General features: G+C 40.1%; 1 protein-coding gene across 1 annotated transcript in view; it reads right to left on the bottom strand.

Moving 5' to 3' along the window:
• Nucleotides 1-709: 709 nt before the first annotated feature.
• The window catches only part of gnb1l (guanine nucleotide binding protein (G protein), beta polypeptide 1-like), a 103,678-nt gene continuing 93,578 nt past the window's right edge, over nucleotides 710-10,809 (bottom strand). Inside the window, exon 7 of the mRNA XM_034171115.1 lies at nucleotides 710-1,289. Coding sequence (XP_034027006.1) covers nucleotides 1,011-1,289 — 279 coding nt within the window. The 3' untranslated portion in view covers nucleotides 710-1,010. The remainder of the gene's footprint in view (nucleotides 1,290-10,809) is intronic.

Below are 10,809 nucleotides of genomic sequence, written 5' to 3'. Positions count from 1 at the left end.
TAGTTTACAACAGTCTGTGTAGGTTTATTCTCTGCTGCCCCTTTATGACTCATTGTGACCTTTATAACCAGTTGTCCTGGCTTACTCCATCCTCCAGATGACAATTTCACTGGTTGATATTTATTTTTAAAATGCATTAATCTCAGTTATCCGGAATATTTAAAACAATATTTGACTCCTTTTGGTTGTTCTTATAGTCTGAGACATGCATCTCAATCTTTTTTCTGTTTTTTTTTTCTGAATTAATAAGGAAATTGGAAAATTTTCAGTTAGACATAAAGCACCCTATGATTGGAACAGCCTCCCTTCCTCTATCCGCTCTACAACCTCTTTGTCTGTATTTAAAAGTGCCCTTCTACAACACCTTAAAAACATATGTAACCGTTTTTAATTCTGCTTGTTCATAATAATCCATTTTATTTATTTTGTATGATAGCACTAATGGGAGAGTGCTAGAGAGCTTTGTGTGTTTGCGTGTGTGGTGTGACTGGTTGTGGGTGTGGGCGTGTAGACATGTTTGTGTGTAATTAAGCATTTATAGCTGTATTGTTGCCTCTGTTTGTATATTTTGTTATGTATGTACTGCTGCATCTGTCTTGCCCATTGGATATTTTTGTTATTGTTGAGAACCCCCTTGATAAAGAGATTAGAAATCATTTATCCTTTCAAGTTAAATAAGTAAATAAATAAATAAAAAGTACCAATATTATTATTATTATTACACACTATTAACATCCTTGAGTGGATGAATCAAAATCCAAATCTAAATCCAATTAGGATTCTGGTTGAACTTGAAAAAGTTGTTGACTCAACATTTTTATTTGTCAGACTGACTTCATATCATCAATGAATGCTGCTATTACAATATGCAATAGATTTTCTTTTAAAATCTCTAATAACCAGATCAGTGCAAAATGTTATTCTTTTCAGTTCTGTCCACACCCACATTGCTGCAGGTGACGTTTTATGAAGCGATGACGAAAAGTCAAACCTGCTCTCTGAGCTCAGTCTTAACCAGTATTGGTTCCCTCACTGTAGATGGACCACAGGCTGATGCGCTGGTCCTTGGATCCAGAAGCCAGCAGCCTTTGTCTTGGGTCTTGGTGGTCAGAGAAAGCCACACTTAGCACCATGTCTGTGTGGTACTGCAGGACTGCCAGGGGCTGCAGTTTCTTCCAGCCAAATACCCGCACCCGGTGGTCCCAGCCTGCTAACGCCAGAAGCTTACTGTCCTCTCTGATACACAGCTGGGATACTCCAGGGTTGACCAGTGTTACACAGTCCTGGATCTGTAAAGATCACACAGAAAGAATCTGAAAATATTAGCAGGCGTTTGCAGGTTGAAACAGTGTACAAGCAGCAGCAGACTTGTTTGTCACCAGATCTAACCTTTGGAAATGAAAGAAACTGACAAACAAACTGAATGTCACTTCAAAACCGCACATACGTTGAACGAGATAGAAGGAGGAAGCCTGCTTCAACTACATTCAACAAAATCCTTTCTGCAGGGGTGTGTGGACTGTTGAATGTCTTGTGTCTTATTTAGTAAATTATTTTGCAGAAATGGTCTGTCTCTCTCACTGACAACAACACCTGCTTTCTCTTTCCCTCTCTGTCTCATTCAACATATGTGTGGCTTTGAAATTATATTATAACAAGATGTTAAATCTATCATAAACATACTTTTACAGCTGCTTATAAAGAAGGAATGAACATGCAACTGTTTTACCAAGCTATTAAAACATTACAAATAATTACCTTTTAAGCTGTTCCAAATATGTAATTCATCTCAGTGCATGAAACAGAGAGGAAAAAAGCTACAAATATCCTCTGTGATTCCAGAAGCGATTAGAGGTGTTTTCAACATCCACACTGATAGAAAATGATTAATACGCTACAAAATAATTATTTTACATACAGCGTCCAGTGCACAAAGCAGGTGGGATTGTGGTGCGCAAGAGAGCTGAGCCAAAATAGTCTGTCCTGTCCTCATAGCCACCAGGTGCTTGGATAATGGGCTTTTAACAGCCTCGTCCTCACCACAAACATGCCTCTAAAATCCTCATTTGTCCTCGTAGTGCAACCCCAATTCCAATGAAGTTGGGACGTTGTGTGAAATGTAAAGCATTCATCAACTTTCCCAGTCTTTTGTTGCACTGTCCCAGCTTTTTTGAAATGTGTTGCAGGCATACATTTTAAAATGAGCAAATATGTGCACAAAAACAAAAAAGTCTATCAGTTTGAACATTAAATATCTTGTCTTTGTGGTGTATTCAACTGAACATAGGAATCAGTGTATTCTGTTTTTATTTACATTTTACACAACATCCCAACTTCATTGGAATTGGGGTTGTACCTTGTACACAAACTGCTCTACGCTGTTGTTGCTAAATTTTGAACTTCTTGAAATTAGCCTCATCCTCAGAGATGAGCCTCGTTAGCCAAATATTCTGCCTCTAAGAGCTCTCAGAGCCACTATTCTCCCATGATTGTTGAATAACTGGACTCGTACCAAAAAAACATGCTGCGTGGATCATTATTCATCCTTCATTATTCGGTGGGACCAGGGCTTAAGCTGCTGGTTTGTTGCTATGTAGATCTTGGACAAGACACATGATCTGCATCATCTCAGTCCACCCAGCTGTAAACTGACTGGGGAAGTAACCTTCGTCAGACTGGCATCCCATTGAGGGCAGAGTCGTAGACAAGACAAGCACGGGTGGTTCTTGGGGGCCTATAAAGGACTTGTTTCTTCTTTATCACCTTAATAGACCAGTGGAAATTGACTCATACACTCACTGCATTTTACAGGATACATTGCTAAGCTTTGGAAAAGCCTAGGACTAAAACAGGTTGAGACAACTCCAGATGTACCGCATGCACTGCCACGTGAGAATACTTGTCATTTAGTGTGCTGATGTTCAACAATAATATTATTGTTGGAATACTTAAGTTGCCAATTAAGTTTCTTTGTTGTAATTGTCAGAAATATTCTATTAAAGCCCTTAAAAGTGACAAAAATAATCACACAAACTAATCAGGTCATTAATCACTGGCCAACACAAACAGTGAGAGAAAAAGACTATTGGGTGATCTAATGGCTGGTGTCCAAGGCCTGGTTTCATAAATCAACCTAATCTTGTTTAGTCAAATAAACTCACTTAGTTGACTACTTTTTTGATGTTAGTTGTTGCACAAAGCGCTTAGTCGGCTGAAGTTTCACGGTACCCGACTAAACTTTTTAGCCTGGGACAGAAGAGGCTAAATGTTATTTTAGTCGATAAAACTTCAATGTCTTATCTCAAAAAATGGCAGCTACCATGTGCCACCACTTGATGGAACACTCAAAAGCACCCCTATATTGCCCGTATTCCTTCAAAAGAGGTGCTTCCTGTGCTTTTGGCCGTGCGTGAAGCAGACGACTGTCATGATGTGTTTGTGACAGTTCTCACACAAGCCACCGGGCGTTGCTGTTAAGCTGAGCAGCGTTGTATGCACAAAAAGGTTGATCAAAGTGTAGAAGAAGAAACTGAAGAGTGAAACTGCTAGGTTAATTGCTAAGCATATCATTCTGCAGTTCGTATGGGTCCGTAAATGTTAATAAAGCCAGTTAACGGAACAAAGGCTGGATGGTTCATGACTACAACCAACCCAGAAGTAAACAAAACTGTTGCGCATGGAGCCGTCTCTCAGCAACAGCATGCGCGAGGCCTTTATGCCTATGAAAACAGTTGACTAACGTAAGACAGCTAATCTACAAGTTTAGCCATTGATGTGAAACGTGATTAGACAGATAATGTTGGTGACTAACTGTAATCCTCTAAGAAAGTTTAGTAGACTGAAAGATTAGGTTGCTTTATGAAACCGGGCCCAAGTGGAAAGCAGAATCTCTGACTGTAACTGGTCAAATCGACTCCTGGGACTCAATCACTGGCCATAAGAAAAATACAGCACGAGTGCTGCAAGCAAATCTCTCGACATCCCACTATTTGGTTAGCAGCTGGGAAGACTATTCTGAAAATATGACAACGTTTGAGTTACTTTTGTAACAGCTTGCAAGAAGGAGAGACACCATCTCACTGAGTCGCTTGTTTGCAGAGGCGTTGTTGCTTTAAGCGCCTCTGATGAATTACATTCACACTGAAAGGTCTGGTCAGCGGCAGAAGAAAGCCAATAAATACACAGATGTAGGGACTGCCTGCTGAAGGTTAACCACAGCTCCCTTGCCATGTGAACGACAGGCTCCTCAGGACTGTATCAATCTCTGTAAAAGGGCAGCAACCTGACATATTATAATAAATGGCTGCTAAGATCAGTATAAGTATAAGGGGGCATTCTTGTGGAGCGAACGTGCTCTTCCTGCAGGTTAGAGATCTCTGCTCGATCAGCAAATGGGACACAAACATCTGGATACGGGAGATGAAATCAAACTGGACAGCGTAAAATTGACTTCCTAAGCTGCGTCTGCGGAGACTAATGACCAGGATGGGAGGAGACGTTTGAGAATTTATCTCCATGCTCCTGTTCTGGGCTGGAACTATCCACAAGCTGCATGTGGAAGATATAAGCCAGGTACCCACAACCCAAGTGGATAAAGTGGAATGCACAGGAGAGAGAGAGTGAGCAGCAAAGAATGCCATTGATCACAACAGAGCAAAAAAAAAAAGAAAACCACATTCAAACCAGGCAGTGATATGATTTTTTTTTTTCTATCATTATTTTTAATTAAACTCTCATCACCAGTACCAGCTATTTAAATTGGTGTATGGCTGGTTAGACAAAACAAACCAGATACAGATATCCTCCACCACCACCCCCCACCCCCAAAAAACCTGGGGGTGACAGATTGTTTGGAGCCTTGTTATTACCTCAAGAAGTTGGTATGCTCCAGCTACTCTCCATCTGGTTTGCATTAGAGGCCTGATAATGATGGGTTTAAGTGTCTATTTTTGTTTGTTTTGCTTCCTTTAGTTTGTGTCAGGAAAAGGCATTTGTTTCATTAAAGGGTCAGTTGTAAGTAGTAAATGGCTAATAATGTAGTACTAGTCAATCAGTAGGGTAAGTTGGCAAATTACTTTTACTTTCTACAGTCTGACAAAGCAGAACGCAGAAAAAAAAAGCTTTGTCTTGTGTTAAGGTTCAAACTAGTGGAAACAATATGCAGCTTCACTGGTGAAGATTACTAGTACTTTTGACAAAATATTGTAATTTAAAAACAGTGCTTCAGTCAACAGAACAACAAAATAATGTAAAATATGATAGAGTAGTCATATGACAAAAAATGACATCACTTCTCAGTTTATTTTAAAAAGTATGAATTAAAAAGATTATCTGCTTATATTTATATTGATATTTTATGTTAATGGTTTGCTGTCATTTTTACTGGATTCTTTTATCACTTGTGTGTTTCCATACGGCACAGGACCTGCTGAAGTTGCATTCTATGTCAAAGTGTTAAGAAAATAAACTTTGCTTCGGCAGCAGCTGTGGTGTTTGTTGGCTTAAGGTATTCAAGTTTCTTTCTGCACGTGTTTGCTGTTTTCCTGGCTTGTTTAGTAGAAGGATTACTTAAAAACTAATAAAACAAGTTTCACAGAACATTAAAAAAAGCTGGTTATGGCCTGGAATAGAAAGAAATGAAAACAAAAAAACAAGAAATAATATTAATAAAGTGGATTGTTAGTTCCCCCACCCCCCCACCCACCCACCAAACAGGTTTGGCCTGTCTTGGCTCAGGAACCATCACATTTTGGGGTGTGCCAGGGAATTTTAAAGACATTTAACATTGCATGACATTTTGGGCACTAGAAGATGAATGTCATAATTCTTTCCAGAGTACCACGTGAATGTTAAATCAATATTACAGGAATCCTGATCATCTTTAAGCAGTGCCATTAACCAGGACTGATCAAAAATTCATTTGTTGTCCAATTTTTCTTTCAAATGCTCTTTTAATGTCAGTGAACAGAATACCCATCTTGAATTTAATTGGTCCTATTTTCATGGAACACGTCTTTCTGACCTTTCTGAATCGTTTTTCACTTCAGCAGTCTTGCATGTGGTATAGCAGAAGAGGTTTGATGCCTTATTTTTCCAGCTGTCAGCAACTTGGGACAGGAGATGGTCTCGGGACAATGGCAGATCCAAAACCTCAGTCAGACCCCTCTTTTGTAGCATCTCGCCGACATACAGGAGATGGTGTTGGAAAAGGGTGTTAACTTCGGTTCTTTCCTTCTTCAATTTCTCCTCAGTCTTGGCACCAACCTTGGTGCTCACACTCTGATCTACTGAAACATCCAATCATCACTCACTCACTGGAGACCAAGAGCTGGAAAGCTTTTAACGGGTATTCCTGACACACCCTGTCCCAGAATCTCACTGAGCAGCAGGGAAATTACAACCTTTTGACTTTGTCTTTGGCTGACATGAAACGGATGTGTCAAACAGGTGAGAATTCAGAAAAGAGAAAAGGGTGATTGATAAAAAGTGGCATCATTTTTATGCAAACCAGTGCAATTGAAGTCTTACTTAAATAAATTTGCAGACTGCCATTATGTCTGCATCAAACGGTGGCTTAATGGTTAGCACTGATACCCACACCAAGAAGGTCGCAGGATCGCTTCCCACCCTTTCTGTGTGGAGTTTACATGTTCTCCCCATGTCTGCATGGGTTTCCTCCGGACACTCCGGTTTCCTCTCACAATCAAAAACATGCTTATTTAGGGTCTACATGTGGAATTGGTTGCCGGGCAGCGGACTGTGGTTGTCCACTGCTCCTATTGGTTGCACTGTGTCTAAATGTAATTGGGATGGGTTAAATGCAGAGGACAAATTTCATTGTATGTATATACAATAAAGGTTCTTCTTCTTACTGGACATAGACCTGGCTGAGTCCTCAGGAAGTCCAGTTTAACATGACAGCATTGAGGTAACTAAGAGAAGACAGTGGAGATATTTTAACATCCTATTTAAGGATGGGAGGTCCAAGTGTCAAAACTGTCATCAGTCTTACAATGTAAAAACTGTAGATCTAAGCAAGTATGACCATATTGTATTTAGATTCAAAATCTCATTGGTCTTCTTTTTAATATAAATGGATCATCTCATGCTTTCTACAGGAGACCTGTTGTCTTAATTGAAGAAAAACTGTGTCTTGATAAACAATCTTTATTTTTAACCAGAGATCAGGAACGTATCTGCAAACCATCCATTTAAATGTTCTGGAAGCCTTACTTTAGGCTATTGATCTAAAAATTAATGCACTGGAGGCAGTAAAAATGGGGACGTATGAAGATTTGAGTAACTCTGACAAGGGCACAACTGGGCCAGAATATCTTCAAAACTGCAGTTCTTGTGGGATATTCCTGGTCTGTAGTAGTCAGTACCTACCAACAGTAGTCCAAGGAAGGAAAAGTAGTGAATTAGCGATATGGTAATGTAGGATGTGCTGGACAAACATGTCCAATCCATGGAGGCCCCACCTTGCAAGTTACAGGATTTAAATGATCTGCTGCTACTGTTTTGATGCCAGACCCAACAGCACACCTTCAGAGGGCTAGCAGAGTCCATGGCTGAAGGGGTCAGGGCTGTTTTGGTGGTCAAAAGGGGAACCAAGAATACAATATGAGGCAGGTGGTCACAATGTTATGGCTGATTGGTGTAGAAGGCTTTCTTGGCTAGCAATCTAAAGTAGACTGCTTGAACCTAGTCTTTTTGATTTTATTTCCAGTCATTTATGTGCTATATTGGCTCAGACAGCCTGACTTTTTTCAAGGTGTCTTATCAAGTAAAATGTGTTTACTGCTCTGGCAGACAAATTGGCTTTTTCCAAGCAGACATAAGCACATATCTAGAAACTGCTCCAAACCTGGTACACTATCCAACACCTTGCAATGCTTGTTTAGAGAGTGGAGTACCACTGGAGTTTGGGATTGTGGGTTCAAGTCTTACCTGATTCACATTTGTTTAAAAAAATGGTTGTGGTTAGGATTAAAAAGAGAATGTTAGTAAGATGTGTAGGGTCAACACAAAGTGTGGGAGACAGACACGCACCAAGTGATCTGTGCTTTCATAGGTGTATCGGATATAGGTCTATTTCCTAATTGTCAGTGTATTGCACTTATTACTTTGCTGTAGCAAGTCTCTTCTCAAGTAAACTGATCTAAAAATAGTCTACTTATTTCAATCCTTTGAACACTTATTACATCCTACTTATTTCTCAACTGGAACCAGTGTAATCTAAGATATCTTAAGTAAAATGACTTTGATGCAGAAACAAATAATTTCACGAGTATTTAGACAAGTTCTCCTCTAACTCTGTATTAATTTCTTGTGTTTTATCTAAACTGTCTTGCAGTGCAGTTTCTCATTCATGCTAAACATGCTGCAAAGCTTCCTCTGCCTGTAGCTGCTTTCTTTGGCTTAAAGTACAACTTCTGGTGGGATTTTGTTTTTGAGGAACAAGTTACTGCACTTGAGTGGCCACCTAAATGTGCTGGTTTAACAGCTTGAAAAAGCGAACACTATCACCTTCATAGTCTCATCCTAACATATCCACCAGAAAGAACAGACCAAAAAGAAAAAAAGCTGAAAATGTTTCCTTATTATGAAAAGACATCGGGCAAGCCAGGTCAACAGTAGATAAAGACCTCTGGGAGCCATGTGTAAAACATTAAGCCTCATTCCTCAGGCTATCTGTGTTTATCTGGGCTTGATAAGCTCACTTCACAGCCCTTCATCTTCACTAAATCATAACTGCACTGTGTTATGTCACGTTCAGTTTCCCCTCCATTCCGTTAAAAGTAACGTCTTGGTGCCGTGCCAGTTGCAATGCACTAGAAGGTGGTTTGGGGCTAATTTGTAGGAAGTAGAATGCTACAGCACTTATATGCTCCTCAGCCTTTATTGCAGCCTCCCACTGTGAACTACTGTTCCTTTTATTGCAGATGTGTTTTTTGTTTGGCTTAGGGGCCTCTGAGGTTTTGATATTTTTATTACCTCTCCTGGGTCATCCGTCAGAACCCGGGATACAAGTCTGCCACCCAGCAGGTCCACCCCCGCCCCTCACTTGTGCCACACAGAAATACTTTTGTGGGAATAACTGGGGATAGCTGTCTGGATGTCACACTGTGCTGCACTTCACGATAATTTAAAAGCCCCTGCTGAATCCCTTCTCTCTCCCTGTGCTTTGGCCCCCATTGTCTTCATCCTGGATTACATGCAGAATCAATATTTTGTTGTCTGAGTAAAACAAACCAAATAACTGCTCTCCTCCTGTCTTTGATGTATTGAATCATGCAATGTTTATACAGACCCATATTTTTGTGTTAAAAAGGGGGGATTTGTAATTATTTTTTAATTCAAATATTAAAAAGAATAATACCTAATGGCTGTGCAGGAGTAGACTACAGTCTATCTGCTTTATGTTCCCCTCTGCTACAGAAATCAACAGAAAATATAGCTTCAAATGAGGCATTAAGATGCTGAATCCTTGAATGTTAGGCCAGATGAATTATGGTGCACAGCTGATGTGTTCCCTTTTATTGTGAAACACTGCAGGACTGAAATGGCAGAACGGCAGAAAATATACGCATTAATGTAGACAATTCAAATCAACTGTAAGAGCAGCATCTGCCAAAAAACCCCAACAATTACATTTTACAATTATAGTACATCAATACAAAAATATGCATGTTGACTTGAAAAGAATGTTTTAATAATTTTCTTGCTTTATCCACCATAAAAAACACATGCTGAGGATGCCACACTGGCACTTTGTATCGTGGCATCCAATTGGCCAAGTTTATCACTTTGTTGGATAAATTAGGAGATATTCTTTGAACGATGTATTTTGTCTTCCGATACTACATTTATGCAATCAACATATCCAGTTCTAATGTGTGATTGTGTCAGCGTGTGTGTGGGAGGTTCCAGTCTGGAGTGACAGCCCCAGCCCAGCCCTTGGCCCTGCCAACACTGTGTAACCAGTGGCTGATTTATGGCCTTGGAGCCCAACTGAGCTGCTTCCTCTATGGTCCCTGATATTATTCAAACAAGCTCAAAGAAAGAGAGCACTCCTCTTCCAACACCTTCAGCTTTCTTGCAGGTATTTAGCCAACATATTTGTGCGGTAATAATGGAGATGTGGCTTGCTCAGTCTGCCAAAGTTTAGACTGTTGCAGACGTTTCACAATGGAATTATATTTTTGGGTAAAACAGCATGTACTAACATTAATAGAGACATACTACAGCCTTGATGAAGTACAACAGAATATAAAGTGCATTCAGAAAGTATTCACAGCGCTTCACTTTTTCCGCATTTTATGTTACAGCCTTAATCCAAAATGGAGTAAATTCCTGTTTTAACTCAAAATTCTAGTCACAACACCCCATAATGACAACATGAAAAGCATTTTTTTTTTAAATTTTTGCAAATTTATTAAAAATAAAAAAACTAAGAAATCACATGCACGTAAGTATTCACACCCTTTGCTCAATGTTGGGAAGGTGTCGTAGCACGGACCCACAACAGGGGGCGCAAATGAACGGACAATGAGTAAGCCAAAAGGTAACAATTTAATGTTGTGACAACACACAACGTAACACACAGAATTTGTAAAGTCAATTAACACCAGGTGACGTGTGGGCAGGCTCGAAGATAGAAGACCCCGACGAGAGAGAGGCCGCGTCCCACACGGCCTCCACCACCAACGGTCTGAAGAACACCGGAGCCGCCAAGTCCCGAGTCCCCAGGTGACCTCTGTCTTCGGCTGTCGACCCTGGTACTGCTGGCAAAAAGCAGAGACAAGA

This window comes from Thalassophryne amazonica, chromosome 5 (genome assembly GCF_902500255.1).
Source record: "Thalassophryne amazonica chromosome 5, fThaAma1.1, whole genome shotgun sequence".
NCBI lineage: Eukaryota > Metazoa > Chordata > Actinopteri > Batrachoidiformes > Batrachoididae > Thalassophryne > Thalassophryne amazonica.
The sequence above is the reverse complement of the archived record's forward strand: the minus strand, read 5'-3'. Positions and strand labels throughout refer to the sequence as shown.